The sequence below is a fragment of the Podarcis erhardii genome (genome assembly GCF_964252035.2).
Source record: "Podarcis erhardii genome assembly, chromosome: 9".
Classification (NCBI taxonomy): domain Eukaryota; kingdom Metazoa; phylum Chordata; class Lepidosauria; order Squamata; family Lacertidae; genus Podarcis; species Podarcis erhardii.
The window spans coordinates 25,483,501-25,503,671 of NC_138512.1; the positions used below are offsets into that span (position 1 = coordinate 25,483,501).

The window sequence follows — 20,171 nt, forward strand, 5'->3', positions numbered from 1 at the left end:
CATTCAATTTGGATTTGTTTTGCACAGAATTAATATTTTTAACACAGAGAACACAAATTATAAATTTGACTTACTTACAACTGCATTTATCTTCCTCCCTGGAAAACTGATACAGCTTTATTACTCTCTTTTATCCCAAAGGCATTTCCTCTCTCTTAATTACAGCAAATAAAACAAATTAACACAAATTTCCCCCTAGTGTATTCAGTTATGCTCTAGTTAACTTTTCTGCTTCTCCCTCAGTCCAGTCAAAGCAAAGCCCTTGGTGGTTAACCTTTTTTAACTTGACATTTCCACCATTAAGAGTAAATTGCTAGCCCATTGTGACATTTACCACATTTTTCTTTTCACAACAGGTAGCTTCATTAGCTCCCCGTTTCCTAAAGATTAGGACTCTTGAACAAAGTGATATTTTTGTGAGTATCTGAGTGGCACAAACCTTGTTGAGATGGAAACAGCATGTGTATTTGAAAAATTGCTCCAATTGGCCAAGCCTGAAGAAAAAGGCTACAGGACAAACTAAAAAATGTGCTTAGAAAATTAGTTCCATGATAGTCACCTGAGGACTTTGTGAAATGTGCATTTTTATTTTTGAAGGTAACAGCCCTCCAGAACTTGGGCTGAAGGTTTGTTGCAAACTTTAATGCAGTTCTTGGTACAAATTCTTCTGAAATACATGGAATGGCCATTCTTTTAATGCTAATCTGCTCAACATGGAAAACCAAAATGGAGCAATTGTCATTCTTAGTGGCTGACAGGAGCCTGAATTCTGAAGTGTAGCAGAGGTGGGGAATTGGAGCTACCTGCCTGGCTAGAACCAGAATTTGCCTAACCTACCCCTTGAAGGTCACTGCCCACCTGCCAGTTACAGGATGTCATATGACATTATTCAAAGCTCAAACTGTGTCTGCAAAGCTGCAATTCTTCTTTTGCATCTCCAGCCACAGAGGTGAATGAAGCGCCTTTGTGTTCCCAGCTTGAATTCAAGTTGGGGATGCAAAATAATCAATGGGAGTCCACTTAAGAGTGTGCACTGCCAATCTTCATTTGCAGTTGCAGCTTGAATTGAAGCTATAGCTGCAAGGGAAGCTTCTTCCTTGGAACTTTCCCACATCTGACACCATCTGACACCACATGATCTCAGGTGTGAGAATGGTGGGTGTGGCTTGCCCCAAGCAGCCCGTTGGGTCAACTTCCAAGCCAAGGCCTCATGGGCCTAATTCTCCCATGGGCCAGAGCCTCCTCACCACTGTTTTGTAGGGGTTGGCTGGGGGAATTTGGCTGGCACAACTCCAAAAGATTGACATGTGAAAGAAAGTAAATTGTTTCAGCATAAACGCATCTGTCTTAAAGTGTATATTTGCCATTACAGGGATTGACTGAAATAATGGACAAATTCTGTGACCTTCAACTCAGTTTGGTAAGGAATTATTTTGAACAATGCAGGAAAAACATGTTGCCCTGTCTCTCCCCAACCCCATATGCTTTATTTAGGCTTTTAAACCTTTTTAATATTAGGACTGGGAAACAGTTGTCTTATCCTCAGAAAAAAGCTCTCTCTATGCAAAAAGTTTTAATCCAGTTCCTACAAGTGGAACACCATGAATTACAAATTACATACAAATGAAATAAACAGCACCTGATGTCCCTTTTCTGTTTTAAATACTGCTTTCCAAACCTGTGTTTCCAAAGTAAACTTGATACTGGAACCCCAGTGGGGATAAACATGGCTGAAGGAGGGATGTTTTCAGGAAAAAGCAGGAGGTGGGGGAATAATTAAGCATCTTCTTGTCCTTCCTATAATGGCAAATCACCTTCCCTCCCACTATGACAAATTGTGTGGATAAAGTATCGTCAGAGTTGCATCACATACAGCTGCTATATGATGCATATCTTTCTAATAGGTTACGATGCCTCTGCATGGGGCAGGTGCACAAGGATCAGTGTGTTCTTTGCTGATTGACAGGGCGTTGTTATTATTTTTATTTTATTTATGTTGAGGGGTTGAGGCCCCAGCCTACAATTTCCTACTTTGATTTTATTTTATTTATTCAACACTTTACCAGAAGTTGGGAGGGACACACATGGCTCTTGTAGGAATTTGTGAAGCAAACACAGCGTTGGATATTTATATATTGCTTGATGAATAAGCTTTTCTGAAATACTCAAAGGGGAAAAGGCAGCCTGCCTTGGTTTAGTGGCCTTCAGAGAACATTTCTAGATGTCCATAATAACACTCAAATGGTGAAATGCAAACAAGGACATTTGACATTTAAGTTATGAATAACAAGACTAGCATCGGAGTAGTGCTCCTGCTTGCACATCTGCCCATCTACAAGTGAGAGAAGGATGTGGGCAGAACTATAGCAATTTATATTGGGCGGTTGAACCTACACTTTCTCACTTCCTTCTCTGAGTAGCCTTTTGGCAAAACCAGTAGCCGATCATAAATATATGCCTTAGATTTCTTTGTCTGCTCCGTATCACATCATTTCTTGTTAGCTCACAGCAGAAGTCCATTTTCTTCCTGAATTAAATTATTTTTGTGGCAGGCAGCAGTGTTTGTTCTAAAAATGACCAGCTGTCCCTTACCCCTTATCATTTTGTTTTGTACTTCTCGGTTATAAAGAATTCCCATTGTGTTTTACATTTGACTGATCAAACATTTGTCATTTTTCAAAATAAAATCTATACAGTGCACACCGTGTAACTGCTCCCCCAGAGTCTCATAAATTTTAGAAAACTAATGACGAGCAAGCAATGTACTGAAGAATAATATAGAAAGGGGTACTGTCTCGAGACCATAATCTTAAGTGTCACAGTTGTGCCTTTCCTTATCCAATTAAAAGCTGTGCAGTACATTCAAATAAAGCAGAACATACCAAAGATTTCAGCCCAAACCTCAGTTGTGTGCATTTCCTAATGGAATATGTTTTAGCCATGCTGTTGAGTAACTATACTTTGAACCCTAGCCAATGTATCACAACTACACATTGTGAAATGTCTTACTCTTATATAGTCTTCTGCAAGTGGGAAGACAAAACCCTTTTGAAAAGAAAAGCTGAAGTTGCATACCACCCAAATCTCTTGAGTGGCACGAAATTGCAAGGTGGGTTCCAAAGACAAGTAACTTTTCCAGGAACCTGAGCCCAAGGCAGCCCAATTATTTGTATGGTTGCGGAAGAAGTGTGAAGTTCATTCTGAATTCTGCAATGCTTTCCCTGCTTTCACAGATCAGCGAAGGAGCCGAGTGCATATTAATTCCCAAAAGACTTTTTCTTGAGGAAGCACCCCTTAAATCCAGGCAGATAGCTCTAGAGATGGCGAACTGCTGCCCCACAAAGAGTATGATCCAGGAGAGCTACATTATACAACAACTATGGAGCACCTACAAGTTGCAACTTGTTCAACAACACCTTGAAAGGTGTGCTAGGCTACCTTCAACAAATATTAGTGGCTAATTGGCATATTTAGTGGGCAGCCCTAAGTTTTCTGGATTGCTAAGAAAATTTGTTATTATATTTCATTCTGCTTAAATTAATGATCAAAGCATTTCACACAGCATCTGAATAAAAACACATGAAATCTAATAAAAATCAGCATTTAGACAAAATGTCACAGCTATAACTAACAGATTTGCCAATACTCTATTCCCAGTACAATGGCCTGGCTATGGCACAGGTCTGCTGATTATGAAAGACAACAGAGCCTAGCATGGGAATTCTTGCTTCTCTTGCCATAGCTTTACCAGTTTAGAGACAACAATTGGTTGATGCAGGATCACAAGTGTATATTTACACTACAAATGTTGATTTAACTGCCATGGCACCTGTAGTAAAGTTAGTACCTTCCTAGAAGCTGTTCTTTGGTCAAGTGGAGAGTGAGGCCTTGGGGGAAATCAGTAAAAATTATGGGAGCCGACCTGTTGCTTTAATCCGTGGGCCCGTTGGCTCCAAGGGTGTGAGAGGATTACTATGGGAAAGGAATTTTCGGGCTAAATTGAAGGTTTAACACCTGCATTCAAAGCTATGAACATACCCTCTGTAATGTTATCTATTCTTGATTGCTTGGGAATGTACATCTGCCTAAGCTCCACCAGTTTCCATGGAAAGGGAGGAAACAACTTGATCTAGGCTCTGAAGACTTAATTGGCTTAGCTGCCACAAGTTAGAATTATTAGCCCACAAGCTCGTCATTGGAGGATTCAAATGTAATCAAGGGTTCTGATTGGGCCTGGGGGTTTCTGATTCCATGTGCAAATTATGGATAAAAGATCTTGAGAATGGTTTGAAAGCGCGCGCTCTGCAATCTGCAAAAATTGCCCGGCTGTTGATGTCCACCAAAGCAGCCGTCTTTTCGTCCTTTTGCTCTTTTGTGCTGAAGATTTTCTAAGACCTCTGGATACGGATCTTTGAAGGACTCTAAACTATCCTAACTTTGCCTTAGAGTATAGAAGTGAGTATGTAGTCAGCTATAATTAACAACATTTTTATTTTTTCTGTACTTGTAATCTACCAAAAGAAGTGCCTGCTTATTAGCATGTTCTTTATGTTTTTTAAAATAAATTTTAAGAAAGAAACTTTCTCATGTATTGTGTGTGCCTATCCAGGGGAATCCAATGCCTGACTTCTTGGTTGCGCTTTACTAAAGAATTTCTGCCTGCAAGCTTGTGGAAGCAACTTGTAGTTTGGGGTTAGCCGGTAACAAAGGAGCACAGCTGGCTCCCTTGAGCTGTGGCTTCAGGTAACCCTAGGACGAGGGAGTGGTGGCAGCCTTACCAGTTCTATTTTGTCCCGTTTCTGAAAAGTAAAAGGACTTGCCAGCCTTGCTCCAGAAACCTGCTCTGGCCGGAGAGCAAAGACAGGTGAGGGAGGGGCAAGTGGCTGGGTGTCCGATTACTACAGCACCCCTGAAAGTACCTGTAACTATACCTTGGTCAGGGTTTTGAGAATAATTTTTGGTGATAATTTCTTCATTATGCATAATGTCATGCAGGGGTACTAGCCAATAGGGAAGCGGGTGGCACTATGGTCTAAACCACCGAGCCTCTTGGGCTTGCCAGCCAGAAGGTGGTGCGCTCCTGTTGCTCTGTCCAAGCTCTTGCCAGCCTAGGAGTTCGAAAGCATACCAGCGTGAGTAGAGAAATAGGTACTGCTGCAGCAGGAAGGTAAACGGTGTTTCCATGCACTCTGGCTTCTGTCATGGTGTCCCACTGCACCAGAAGCGGTTTAGTTTGACGTGCTTTCAAACTGCTGGGTTGGCAGGAGCAGGGACCGAGCAATGGGAGCTCACCCGTTGCGGGGATTAAACCGCCGACCTTCTGATCAGCAAGCCAAGGCTGTGTGGTTTAACCCACAGCGCCACCCGCGTCCCCTATAGTATAATATACTTATGAATAAATGCAGTGTAAGTCACTTTGAGATCCTTCAGTGACAAGCAACTAACAAGTTTAATTAATAATGAAACTGTAATATATACTGTAGCCTTTCTTTTGCAGAAACTCTTTAATTTGTTGATTACTTGAGTGACATTTTGCTGGCCTTTCCCATGTAATGTGAAGGTTTTAGTGCCTGTTTCCCTTGTGCAGGGTTATTGAATTTCCTCCAGAAAGAAAGCCCAGAAGTCCTGGGTCTGGGATTATTATTATTCCAAGGCTCCCCAACTCAGACCTGGAGTTTGTTGTTCTTTGACTCATAGTGTTGTGGCCCATACTAAATGGTTGTGAATCTGTTTCCGTAATGTATAATGCTTCCGGGAGGCATCCTCCAGTGCCCAATTATCTCCCATCTGGAGAGGCAGTATTCATGATTTCCCTTCCATTTCTATCTCTCCTAAAATAGCATTTTGATAAAAAAATACAAATATAATAATTTTAAAGGCCCCCAATAACCCCCTTTAGATATTGTCACTCCAGCTAATAGATAATCTGTCCTATGTTAAAAACAGATGCTTGATTTCCGCTGAGGTTATCAAGTATGCTTCATAATTTTTGACAAAATGAGAAAAGGATCAGTTGCCAAATGTGGCACAAATGACTTTAGGGGGAAAAAATACTGCACTCAATTAAAACGTTTGTGTGCAGTTATTGCTTAAAAATTGGAGAAAATCAGGATCCGCTCTAGATAATAATAATAATAATAATAATAAATTTTATTTATATCCCGCCCTCCCCAGCCGAAGCCGGGCTCAGGGCGGCTAACAACATTAAAACAATACAACATTATAAAACATTATAAAAATGAGTTAAAAACAAAATTAATGGCAACCATAAGCTAAAGTCTTGAAAAGATTGCCAAAGGAGGGAGTCAGGCTGCGCCCTAACAAAAGGCCAGGTGGAACAGCTCTGTCTTGCAGGCCCTGCGGAAAGATGTCAAGTCCTGCAGGGCCCTTGTCTCTTGTGACAGAGCGTTCCACCAGGTTGGAGCCGCAGCCGAAAAAGCCCTGGCTCTGGTTGAGGCCAGCCTAACCTCTCTGTGGCTTGGGACCTTCAAGGTGTTTTTATTTGAAGACCGTAAGTTCCTCTGTGGGGCATACCAGGAGAGGCATATCTCCTTAAACTACATGCAAAGTAACAGAAGGGAAGAGCAAGTGTAGTGATGAAATTTTATCTTTTATCAAGTATGTTGCTGAACTGGAATGGATCTAGAGAAGAATGCTGGTTGGGAGGCAGAAATGCTGAAGAACTTGGGTTGTGTTTCCACTCACCTTGAATGTACTTTGGTTCTTCTTTTATCAGCATGATTTGGGTGGGTGGAGGATGGTCCTCTCTAGACTCCTCCAATGATTTCAGAAGGGGTGACCTGCATCCAGAGCTCTTCACCTCAACCCTGTAGAATGGCTTGAAGGGGCATCAGGTAAACCTCCTCAATGGCTAGTTCCTCTCACCTTTTAAAAAGAGTGTCTCAAGGTATCCAAAAGCTGTCCAGTCTTTTGCAGGACGTATGGGACTGCTGGAACTTTGAACGGCAGTCCCACCACCAAGGCAGCATTGCCAACATCACCATCTTCTCCCACTCCACTGACCTCCGCTGACTCTTATTAGAAACAGCTTCCTTGGGTTTTGGTACAGGATACTGAGGGCATCCTTTATTCCATGGGTAGGCAAACTAAGGCCCAGGGGCTGGATCTGGCCCAATCACCTTCTAAATCCAGCCCGCAGACGGTCTGGGAATCAGTGTGTTTTTACATGAGTAGAATGTGTTCTTTTATTTAAAATGCATCTCTGGATTATCTGTGGGGCCTGCCTGGTGTTTTCACATGAGTAGAATGTGTGCTTTTATTTAAAATGCATCTCTGGGTTATTTGTGGGGCGTAGGAATTCGTTCATTATTCCCTCCCCCCCCCCCAAAAAAATACAGTTTGGTCCCCACAAGGTCTGAGGGACAGTGGACTGGCCCCCTGCAGAAAAAGTTTGCTGAGCCCTGCTTTATTCCCTCCTGTTCATTTACAGTTGTTGTGCAATTAAACTGTGTTTGCACCATTCAAGAAAGATGTTGGCTGTACCCAACTTGTAAGAACATAGTGAGAGTCCTGCTGGGTTGGCTCAAAAATCCATCATTTTGTTTCCAACAGTGGCCAGTCAGATGCCTCTGGGAAGCAAAAAACAACAACGTTTCCTATCATTTATCCCCCAGCACCTGCTATTAAGAGATTCCATTTGGTAATTGTGACTAATAGTGACTGATAAATCTGCCCCCGTGAAGTTTGTTAGACTTTTTAAAACAAGAATTTGACTAAGAGAAACTAATACTGGGCTCCACAAAGTTCCTCTAAACATCATAAAGTAATTCCAGTATAGAACTAATCTGAATTTTGAAATAAGAAAAAACTCACAATGAGGAGAAAATCTACTTTAAATGTACCTTTACAATAGATACAACAGGAATCAATAGAAAGTGAGGATGCTACAAAACTGCAGGCTACTTTGTCTTTTAAAAATAAGAAAATTAAAAGCCCAGTGGGAGAATAGTTCTTGAAATGACCTGAAGATGAATCTGAAATTGATATTACTGTTTTGACTGGAGGGCTGTTTTCCTTCATCTGTCCCCTACAGAGAGGAACTCCAACTAAATAACAAAATGAAGAATTGACTTGCTTGGTCCAAAATGCAGACATGGCGGAGTATTTAGACAGAAATCAATTTTAATCCCAGGTTTAAATCCCCAAGCTGATCAATATAGGAGGGTAGCTTATTAATATAGGAGAACACAGGAGGCTCTCCTCTTTGCTAACAGTTCTTCAGATCCTGTCAAGCTGCCATCTTGGCTGTGAGTTCTGGAGGACCTGCTCCCTGCCTTGCAGGCCTTTTCCCACCTGGCCAGGGAGGGTGGGGCCCTGACTGACTCCAGCTGCAAAAGCCGAGGCTGCTGAAGAGGCCAGAGGCCATTTTGGGCTGTCTCTTAGTGCAAACCCAGGTTAATGAGCCTGAACTTCCACAGCCACCGCCCACCATGAACCACCATTGGCAGGAGTGGCAGCAACTTCATGATTTTTTTTTTTTTTGGCCTTATTAAATATGCTGTTTTAAATGTGAATTTTATAGTTGACTGCAAGGTTTCTCCTGAAATATTTAAAATATTTTATGTTAACTTTGCTGCATTAAATGTGCATTTTTGTTAACTTTGCTGCATTAGATGTGCATTCTGTAACTGACCTCTTTCGTCATGTTTTGTTTTGAAATAACTGAGATAATATTTTAGTTTCCTGTTAGTTATGTTGCTTTGAATGTATACTTTATATTTGACTTTCTTCAGTAATGTTTCATTCTGGATTGTTTTCTTTGATGATTTAATGTGTTGTAAACTGCTCTGAGATCTTTTTTCTTAAAACTGTAAAGCAGTATAAAAATAAAATGAATAATAATAATATACCTAATTTGTAACCCACCAGGCCAAATGCAGCCTTCAAGCCATGTGTACTAGTCCTCTAAAGTCTTGACAATTTCCCTACCTGTGCCTCTGCTTTCCATCTCAGACAGGTACCAGACAGGTACCAAAAGCAGGAAGTTTACCTAAGTCCCTTGTAAATGGGGGCTATGAGCTATGGAACATCACAAGTTGTGCAGATCTAGATCCTACCAATGTTTCATCCGAGGTTCCTGTCTGGAAAGGTTATTACCCCCTAATCTCTCTGCATTTAATTCTCACTTGAAAAACAGCAATTCAATGGGCAACATTTCCCTAGCAGGAAAAGAAAGGGAGCCTGGGCCCAGAAGAAGAGAGCATAGTAAAGATTTTTTGTTAGTTGTATTCTACTTTATCCTTACAGCAACCCTGTGAGATATGGTTGGCTAAGACAGCGATGAGCCCAAGGTAACCCAGGGAACCTTATACTGTAGCTGAGGTAGGTTTTAAATTCTGGTTTCCCTATTCACAGTCTAATGCTGCACTAAACTACATCGGACTGGCAGAAATTGGGAGAAAAAGTTGCATCAGTATGTGCCAGGATGGGAAAATAAAAACCAAGAAAGGCATGAAATCAGATAAAGAACATCCAAGATCCACAAAAAGCACAGGAATGTTGCTTTCCAGTTGAATCAGGACTCCGTTTTCACTGCAAAAATGATGGCAATGTTCATGCATGCCTAATTTCAGTACCTTATTTTTTTGTAAACAAACAAAGAAACAAACAAAATCACCACCACACACAAATCATGTAGATTTCTCTAGCTCATAGCTCATCCACACACACCTGGGGTTCTGAATGTCTACCTATCAGGTTAAAGCCCTCACACATATGCTTAAAAATTAAGCATGGAGCTCTTCAATAAAGGAGATTTCACCAGCCTTAGCAATTCTCTTAGCCTCCTACAGGAAGCTTGCATCTTTGAGGCCTGCGGTCCCCAAGTAAGTGAACAATAAGCATGAAATTACTCTGTGAAGTCCACATTCTCTCTTCTGATTAATTATGATTAGGTCAACTTGCAAAAAAAGGCAAGTAGTAGCCAAAAGTAATATGCAAAGGCACTAACAATTTGAATGTGCCACCTTACTGTCATGTAGTCCGCAAAACGTTCCATAATTGGTTAGTAATGATAAGAAAAACAGCATACCAAACACCAAGCTTCTGACACACAGAGAATGTACTTTCCTACAGACTCATTACAAGAATTTGACAGGAACTTCACAGCTTCTTGGAACAAAGTGCAGTTGAGCATTTTTAGTTAACCCACAAAGCGCCCATCAAGAGGTAGTGATTGTATATAACACACCTCAGTGGGAGCTGTGTTGAGGAAAGATGGTAATGTAGACATAGAGGGCAAATTTTACTGTCACCACAAGCTGTAAACACAGCTAAGCTTTCTCCCATCCCTTATTTTAAAACTACAATGGTCTCAGTGATCGATTGGGTGGAGAGAAATTGGGAGCTGGAGGGTTCTTCATCCATCATCTCCCACTATCAAGGGCAGAATTAGAAGTGGAGTCTATTTATTAATTACATTTATATACCATCATTAACTTCCAAGGAGCTCAAGGTGGTGTGTATGGTTCTCCTCCTCATCATTTCATGCTCACAACCCTCTGAGGTAGGTTAGGCTAGGAGATGGTGGTTGGTCCAAGGTCACCCAGCGAACTTCATTGCTGAGTGGGGATTCAAACGCTGGTCTCCCAGATCATAGTCCAACACTCTAACCATCGCACCACGTGGTACTAGAACCTGAGAGGGCTGGTCCAAGACATTTGGTTGCCTGAAGCAGAACAGCAAAAGCACAGCCCTGATCTAGTCAAGATGTTTAGCATCAAGGTTATTCTGGTACCTGAGGGGCAAAATAAGTGTGCCCCTCTCCCTCGCAGTACAAATAATAAATAAAATAAAAATGAAGTAGCTAACAGTTTGCTGCCCACAACCAGTGGCCTGAGGCAGTCATCACATGGTGATAGGACAAGTCATGAGTCTGAGAAGAAAGGAAGGAATATGCTTCCACCTGCAAGCTTATAATGCTTTCTGAAGCTGCCTTCTGGTGAGTGAGAATTACGAGAGGTTTTCGAAGTGTGTGGACCCTTTCCCTATAATTCTGGAGCTACTTCTAAGAAGAAGGTGAAAAGACACCTCTCATCTCCCAAGTTATCGTTGTCTGTGGTGGCAGTTTTAGGCGTAGTGGGCAAGCTTTGCCTCCACAACAACTTTTTCTCTAGGTTCTATGCTTTTCACTAGAGTAATGAACGGCAAGTCACTCTATTCTATGTAAAAGAAACACCACTATTCACACTGAAGCCAACCCTACCCCCTGTCCCTGGTGATCTCAGTCATCTAAAAAATCCAAGCTTGCTCCTATTTTTGTAGCTCCATCCTGGGATTGAGTTCTTGGTCATGCGATAAAGTGGGATCAAATGTCAGCAAGTGTATATAAACCAAAGCAGCTCTATGGCTAAAGCAAGCATAAGCCAATGTGTTGTCCTCCAGATGTTGGATTCAAAAGCCTCAGCAGCAGCAGCCAACATGGCCAGTAGTCACAGATGATGAGAGTTGTATCCTTTAAAGTCTGGAATGTACCAATATGGACTAAAGCATAATCAGTTGTTAAATTCTACTTCTATTTTGGACCTGTCCCTTGTCTTCTTCATAAAGGATCATTAGACTGGGGGTTTACCTAAATGTGGAAATGGTCAGCAAAACCATCACACATGGCAAAGCTTCACAGATTGTAGACGTGGTCTGTAAAACCACCTTATACAACAGTTCTGTAAAGACTGATTTCTTAAGCATCACAGAGCATTTCCACCCCCGAAAGGGTAAGTAGGGAAATAAATCTCTCGCAGCCACTGTAGCTGCTTTCTTGTACACTTAGTCTTCTTTAACCATGTCTAAATTAGCAACTCCCCTTCCACATTTAGGGGAAGGACATGCTGCTAAGGTAAGCAAAGTCATTTCCCCCTAGTTTTCCCTGCATCAACAACATTCTTTAGCAACCATGCAATCCCTAACTGGCCTAGAATCTGTCAACAGGACAACACTAACAAACATGTTACATAGCGAAGCCATGCTTCATTTTTTATTTCATGGAAGCATTGTTTTGAATGCAACAGTCTCTGGGACACGAATGACTGCAGAACTGTAGTAAACTTGGGTCACTGTATAGCTGGAGTCTGTATTTATGGATGAGCAGAGAAAACTTTGCACACAGCTATATCCTCAGTGAGTTGGTTGTATTTAGAACTAGTTGAAAACAATCAAAGTGAAAAGTTAGTTATAGGTCACTTTAATCCCATTGATATCTTCGGGACTAAATGAGACCAAGTTAGTCTGAATCCAACTCACCATTATTCATTCCTGCTTTTATTTTGGTCTCTTTTTATTTTACCTTAGCAATGGCCCTTAAAGGCTGAAGTTTGCTTTCCCCGAGTGACACAGCTACATGGTAATGAGGCAGAAATAACAAGCTGACATTTCCTAAGTTTTCATATAGTGAATCTCCTAGAAAGTTACAAGTCCCACTTAACTGGACTGGCTCGGGGGCACAGTAGTGCTTACATTCAATCACACAGGAGAGCTTTTTAGTGGATTGTTCCCAGAGAAAATAAAGAACCAAGGTATAGACCAGAAAAGTTGCTCAAGTTCAAATTTTCTTTGCAATGAATCAGTAATGTGTCCTTACTCATGGATAATTTTGTCTTTTTAAAAAGCAAAAAAGTTACTACCAAAAGCTATTCCTGCAGCCACATTTTAACATAATGAAAAATGCATGATGACTAGAGTGGGCAAAATCAGACACCCCCCCCCCCATATTCTCTAGATCTGAAAAAGAGATTTAGTTTTTATTCATAGCTCTTGATAACTAGGACAGTAAGAAAAGTCACACTGAAACTACAGTAATGTTACTCTCAAGATAAAAAAATGCCATGGAAGATTTTATAATAACGTAGAACAAAATTATTATTTTTCCACTGAGCCTTACAAACAGCTTCTTGCAGAGCAAACTTAATTCCTTTTTTTACCGTGTTTCTCCAAATGGTAAAAAAACAACTCTCGAGATTTGCAATAATTTTAAAATCAGTAAATAGATACATGGTCCAGAAGAAAAACTATTGAAGGAGGAACATTCATCCTTCAACTATGTGGTAACAAGATTATCTCGCTGGTGGTGTTGGATCTGTCTATCTGTCTATCATCTATCTATCTATCTATCTATCTATCTATCTATCTGTCTGTCTATCTATCTATCTTTCTATCTATCTATCTTTCTATCTATCTATCTATCTATCTATCATCTATCTATCTATCATCTATCTATCTATCATCTATCTATCTATATCTATCATCTATCTATCTATCATCTATCTATCTATATCTATCATCTATCTATCTATCTATCTATCTATCTATCTATCTATCTATCATCTATCATCTATCTATCTATGCCTTGGGCTGGTTTGAAAGCTCCAGCTGATGCAGAATGTGGCAACTATATTGCTGATGGGGGAACAAGGCTGACAACATGTGACACCATTCTGAAAACATCTGCACTGTTGCCCATCTGCTACCAAGCCAGGTTCAAAGTCCTTGTAGCAATTCACAGAGCCCTGAACAATTTAGGACCAGGGTACCATAGAGGCTGGGGACACGGGCGGTGCTGTGGGTTAAACCACAGAGCCTAGGACTTGCCAATCAGAAGGCCGGCAGTTTGAATTCCCGCGATGGGGTAAGCTCCCGTTGCTCAGTCCCTGCTCCTGCCAACCTAGCAGCTCGAAAGCACCTCAAAATGCAAGTACAGTGGTGCCTCGCAAGACGAAATTAATCCGTTCCGCGATTCTCTTCATATAGCGGTTTTTTCGTCTTGCGAAGCAAGCCCATTGACAGCTTAGCGGCTTAGCGCTATTAGCGGTCTAACGGCTTTTAGCGATCAGCTGAGAAGCGGCTTATCAGCGGAACAGCTGATAAGCGGCTTAGCGGCTTAGGAAAAGGGCGAAAAAAGTGAAAAATAACCACGGGAACTCGCAAGATTTTTTCGTCTTGCGAAGCAACCCCATAGAGAAATTTGTTTAGCGAAGCGCCTCCAAAACGGAAAACCCTTTCGTCTAGCGGGTTTTCCGTCTTGTGAGGCGTTCGTCTTGCAGGGCACCACTGTAGATAAATAGATACTGCTCCGGCGGGAAGGTAAACGGCGTTTCCGTGCGCTGCTCTGGCTTAGTCATGCTGGCCACATGATCCGGAAACTGTACGCCGGCTCCCTCGGCCAGTAAAGCCTGTCTGTCTGTCTGTCTGTCTGTCTGTCTGTCTGTCTATTGATCTATCTATCATTAAGACGTAACAGAGGCATTTCCTGAAAATTCAGGTGAAGAAATAATAAACTTTGATCTAATGTTGTTGCTTGTTTTGGTATCTTTTGCCTACATAAAGTAGAGAGGGAGGGAGGTGGCAAAGAGTTTACATGAATGAGAATAATTTAGTTTCAATATGCCTTTTTGTATAATATTTTGCCAAACAAGTCAAGTATCAAAAAGCGGAGACTGCTTGTCTCTGGAGGCTGCACTAGAGTTCCAAGTTACCTTTTTACCATCGTATTGTGATTGCAATAACAGCATAATGTCTAAAATTGGAAGCACATTAGCAGAAGGAAAGTTACCAAACCCATTCTGAAATATAAAACAAAATCATTATTGTTTCTTTTAACATTCCAGAACTTATTCTTAAAGCTTATGAAGGGTCATGGTGTGACAATTATCCATGCTTTCAAAAATCGTTTTCTGCAAGCAAAATTGCAGTGTAAAACTATATGGAATTGTGTGTAATTTGTAAATGAGTGTTATGGGCATACTTTGTGGGCTTTACGATGAGAGATAATAACATCTTCCCACTTTTTCTTTTACAAAACTCATCTTGGCATCCACATTTCTTCTCACTGTTTCAAGTAACATAAGTCCTTTTATTTCAAATGTACCAGCCGGAAAGGTCAGTTGCCAAACTCTTTTCAGTGGTCTGATCACAACGAAACAGAGCACATTTTAATCCCATGAGTGTCAGTTTTTAATGCACTTGTTGTTTTTTACACAGCTAAGTTAGAATATTGAAGATGTGTGTGTTACATACTACAATACATAAAAAATCACTACTCTAAGGTAAACAACCAAGGTTTTATAACATGCCATTCAATAGCCTGAAAGCATGAGAAAGCACATGGCAACTTAACCTTTGACTTTTGAGATCAGGAAAATCTTTTTTTTTGTAATAGCATTTTTGTAACATAGGCGATAAATGAATAATTAGGTCACTCTTTGTGCCCAGATAAACAGCACACGAAAGCTTTAGAATGTGCTTCTATTCAGCAGGCACAGAACCCAAACCTACATATGACCGAAGCAGGGGACTTTACATCTCCTGTAGCCTTTAGCTCAGTACTATGAAAATTGCAGCCATTGGCAGCCCATAAACCCCCTTTTCAGAAGTGATATGTTCAACATTTTTAAAATGACAAATCTGGGAATGAAAATTGGTAACTTTACAGAATACAAATATTAAGGTGAAGTCTTCAGTTCCTTGGTTATCACAACAAGGCTCTAATCTTTCCAAGCCATTACATGTGTCTGAAATGCAATACATGTGTCTGTAAAGTGCAGAAACATTTTGGGATTGGTTCATGATGGTGAAATGGCGTGATACAGCAGACAGCATGCTAGATCTGGACTGAAGTTCAAATCCTCATTCTGCCATAATGATCTATGCTGCGCTTTGGGAAAATCACTGTGTCTTCCTAACCTACTTCACAGAGTTGCTTCAAGGGCAATGAATGATATTTTAACTTCAGCCCTTTGGGTTTCTTCTGATTCTGTGTCTTGCCCCAAATAGAATTTTAGCAACTTCTTCATATTGGGAGTTGTGAAATGCTGGGTGGGGTCAAAATGAATGGCAGATGAAGAGGAGTTGCGGTATAGAGAATGAAGATGAATGAAATAAGAGAGAGAGAGAGAATGATGGCATAGATAAAGAAGATAGCTGTTAAAAAGGCTTGTCAGATATGTCTAGTTGCGTGTGTAGGTCCCCAGGCCACCCCTCAAATAACTTCACACATAACACGTAATTTTAGTTTTGGTTTTTGGGCACTATTTTTGGCCACAACTTTATTAAAATACAAAATCAGTGAGTGGTTGTTTAGACATTGGTTATGACTATCTGTCCCCCCGCCTGGGACAGAACTGACATCCCGAGGTCCGATCGGTAGCCAGTAGAAGAGAAAGTCAAACTGGGGGTCCTTTGAGCTAAGCGTCGGACCCACGCCGCTCACCCCAGCAGCTCCCCGAAAGCTTGCCTGCCCGGTCCTATAACAAGGATTCCCATAACAGGGATTGGGCGGCCCTGGTCCCATAACAGGGACTGGACGAAATCATGGCAAGCCCCAGGATTCCTTTAACGGAATTCCCTTCAGTGCAATAGGAGGGGCAGGCCCAGCCTGACCCCTCCACCACCAGCATATTATAACCAATGCCTAACCGCAACCTTACAAGTTGTGACGAATTGCTGAGTAGTAGGCAAAAACCAAATGGCACAGCCAATCACCAAATGGCAAAATTCCTACTAGGCCCCTGCTCCAAAGCAGACGACCCCATGACAGGCAAAGCAAGGTCAACCGGAAAGAGGGCGGGCGGGCAGGTGATCCGATGCACTCTGCAAAGAGAAAGAGAAACCAGAGTGCACCAATATTTAAAGACTATGGTCCCACCCTCCCAATTTGCAACATACAATTTGCCCCAGCAACCCGGTTACCCAATCATGAAGCCAGGCAACAATTATTAACCTGCCTGGCAACAAGAGGCCTGGCCTGGTGGCCCACACCGCAACACGTGCTCTCATTTATTGAAGAACACGCTTTATGGTTGTAAAACTACTGGTTATTCTTTATTTTGTTCTAGTATCCTTTTCTATAAATAAACCTGTTTAATGCTCTTAAATTAAAGTGGTCTGGGAGGATTCAGAAAAAGCAACTCTCATCTCAAGTATCTTGTACTGATATACAAAATTAAACATATACAGGGAGAGTCCTTATGCTCTCAGCAAATGTTAGTAGCTAGTTGTTGAGAGGACTGTTAAGGGGAGTCTTAACTCAATGGACCAAGCGACCTAGCAATATTCAGCGCTAAGGGCCTTGTTAGGGTGCTCCTAGGATGTTCCAATACCATCTTGTACATTTTGCATCTCCCTGCACCTTGCATTTTGAAAATCAGAAAATCCATTTTATTTTTCCAATATCACTAAGGGGATTAAGTTAAATTTTTCTGGTTTGTGTGTTTTTTTTGTATTTAATGCACTGGTTCTAAATACATTTTATTGGGAAATCAGTTCTATTAAAATCAGCAGGACTCATTTGGGGGTAAATATGAGAAATGAGAGGTTAAACATTTCTTGTCAATTCCAATAAGTGCCCCTCCCCTGTCTTCTGATTATGGGTAAAGGATAAACAATTTTTGCTTCTAGTAATACTGGGGTACATTCTGCTATACTTTCTTAATGGGCTGCACAACAGCAATTTATGAAACTACATTGCTGTCAATGAAGAATGCACACGCAAACTATGGTACATCAAGCTTACAAATAATGAACTAGGTCTGTGCAGATTCTGATATAACCAGACAGAGCATAATTGTTTGTTTTTCCTCTTCAGAGCACAGTTCACTGCTCCTCTGGATACATCATGCATAAGGAAGGAAACAATGGCCTTAGAAGAAGGCCCATTAGCTATATTTGTTTTATTTGTCTTACACTCCAGTCCTAAACACACAGACGGCATTTATACCTTCACAATTTTGTTTCTGTCTGGCGGATCTGGTGCATGCATTGAGGGTACGCATTCCTAGCCTATGGGCAGTCTCCATTGATTTTCTAATGTTCCACACAGAGATGCTACGAATGGAACAGAAAATGGCAGGTTCAACACAAGTGGTATATTCTACCACATGAACTTTTCTGCAGCTCCAGCGATTCCACTGGTGTTTTCAAAGAACTTCCTAGTGAAATCCGATGCCCTTAATCTGCTTTCAGCTTGGATTTAGAGGCAAAGACCACTTATAGAAAATTTCTAAGATTCTATCATCAAGAGGATAATATCCTCTTCCTACTTAACAGAGATGACTCATTACTTTATCTTGCAATTTCTATCTTTTGAAGGGGTACTTTTATTCTAGTCCTTCTTTTTTAGACCTAGCTCTGGGTTGAAGTGCACTTTTCAAAAACCTTCTAAATTAGCCCTATGCACCAAGGACTGTCCGCCCCACTTATGAATCTTGCACAAGAAAAATTGACAACACTCTTGAAAATTTGAACTGATTTACTGTGCGTGCACAGGCTTGTTAATATTTCTGCTAGAAGTCCACAGAATGCCTCTGCTAAAAGTCTGCTGAAATGATCGAGAGGACTGTGAGTAAGGAGTGATATACTAGAAGTTAATAAAATTATGTGTGACGTGTAGAAAGTATATGAAGCTTTTCTCCCTCCTTCTCTCACAGACATGTGATGGGGGTGAATGTTGGAAGATTCAGAACAGTGCATAGTTAACTATGGAGGCAAAAATGGCCACCAGCTTGTTGTTGTTGTTGTTTAGTCGTTTAGTCATGTCCGACTCTTCGTGACCCCATGGACCAGAGCACACCAGGCACTTCTGTCTTCCACTGACTCCTGCAGTTTGGTCAAACTCATGCTGGTAGCTTCGAGAACACTGTCCCACCATCTCGTCCTCTGTCGTCCCCTTCTCCCTGTGCCCTCCATCTTTCCCAACATCAGGGTCTTTTCCAGAGAGTCTTCTCTTCTCATGAAGTGGCCAAAGTACTGGAGCCTCAGTTTCACGATCTGTCCTTCCAATGAGCACTCAGGGCTGATTTCCTTATGAATGGAGAGGTTTGATCTTCTTGCAGTCCATGGGACTCTCAAGAGTCTCCTCCAGCACCATAATGCAAAAGCATCAATTCTTCGGCGATCAGCCTTCCTTATGGTCCAGCTCTCACTACTGGGAAAACCATAGCTTTAACTATATGGACCACCAACTTAGATGGCTTTAAAAAGAAATTAGACAAATTCAAGGAAGAAGAGGATATCAATGGCTCTGTTGGAGGTGGCATTGCTTCTGAATAACAGTTGCCAGAAACCACAGGAGGTGATAATGCATTTATGCACAGGTCCTACTTACAGGCATCTGTGAAAAGTGTGCTGGACTAGATGGGCCATTGGGCTAGTCCAACAGGTTCTTCTTATATTCTTATGAGTTTTGATAAACAGAAACCACCTATATCTTTCCAGCTGAAAGGCAATATAGTAATCACTTTGATTTCTATGCTGATCAGATGTTCCTAGAAATCTTATTAGCATGGGGGCATTAATAGGTTGGCGTTCTGGTTCCTCCACTGAGACCTTATGTGGCTTACTGGACATTTTGTTGTTTGCCAGTGCCAATGTTTGCAATCTAAATGCAAGGGATATATATATATATATATATATATACACACCGGTATTTATATTACTGGGTTGTAGCGGACAAAACTGCCCCATCTGCACAAGAATTTCTGTTTATGCAGTGGAACTTCCTCTCCCCACAAATCTGCTCCAGAGGTTTTTGGGGAAAACCCCAGAAGACATCTCTGCCCTCTCTCTGGTGTGTAAAGCAATGTAAGAATGCAACTTGAAAAGTGGCAGGGGGAACGATCTCACTGCATTGCAATCCGCTAATGTGTGCATAGCCTTTGTTTCTAAAGGTCTCACTGCAGTCCAGACCACACAAAAACTGCAGTTGAAACATAAAGCAACGGACATCTTTATTCCTTACAACAATGCATGATACCATTCCAACACATTTTAAGCATGACAAGCTCCCTGTCTGTAAAAATTTTTAATGTGCTCACTGGTGTTCTGACAACTCAAAGGTCACTTGATACATTGCCACAAGGAATAGACTTTGCACCTTTTGTGAACTTCTACTATTTTTTGTTTGTACAAGGTCAGATCATACAAAATAACCCCAGCTACTTCAGATATGGAAGTGTAAAAATTTCCTTCCTGGGGGAGACCAGGCTTCAGCTATTCTACTACAGTGGTACCTTGGGTTACATACACTTCAGGTTACAGACGCTTCAGGTTACAAACTCTGCTAACCCAGAAATAGTACCTCGGATTAAGAACTTTGCTTCAGGATGAGAACAGAAATTGTGCTCCGGTGGCGTAGCAGCAGCAGAAGGCCCCATCAGCTAAAGTGG

General features: G+C 41.3%; 2 protein-coding genes across 3 annotated transcripts in view; one reads left to right on the plus strand and one right to left on the minus strand.

Annotated features, from left to right (window-relative positions):
• Nucleotides 1-3,810, plus strand: part of LOC309350573 (cGMP-dependent protein kinase egl-4-like) — a gene marked incomplete at its 5' end in the record, with an annotated part of 40,625 nt that extends 36,815 nt beyond the window's left edge. Inside the window, 3 exons of the mRNA XM_081877536.1 lie at nt 357-416; nt 1,373-1,420; nt 3,234-3,810. Of these exons, the coding sequence (XP_081733662.1) occupies nt 357-416; nt 1,373-1,420; nt 3,234-3,461 (336 nt within the window). The 3' untranslated portion in view covers nt 3,462-3,810. The remainder of the gene's footprint in view (nt 1-356; nt 417-1,372; nt 1,421-3,233) is intronic.
• Nucleotides 1-20,171, minus strand: part of EXOC1L (exocyst complex component 1 like) — a 119,537-nt gene that overhangs the window by 49,284 nt on the left and 50,082 nt on the right. The gene's annotated exons all lie outside the window — the stretch shown is intronic.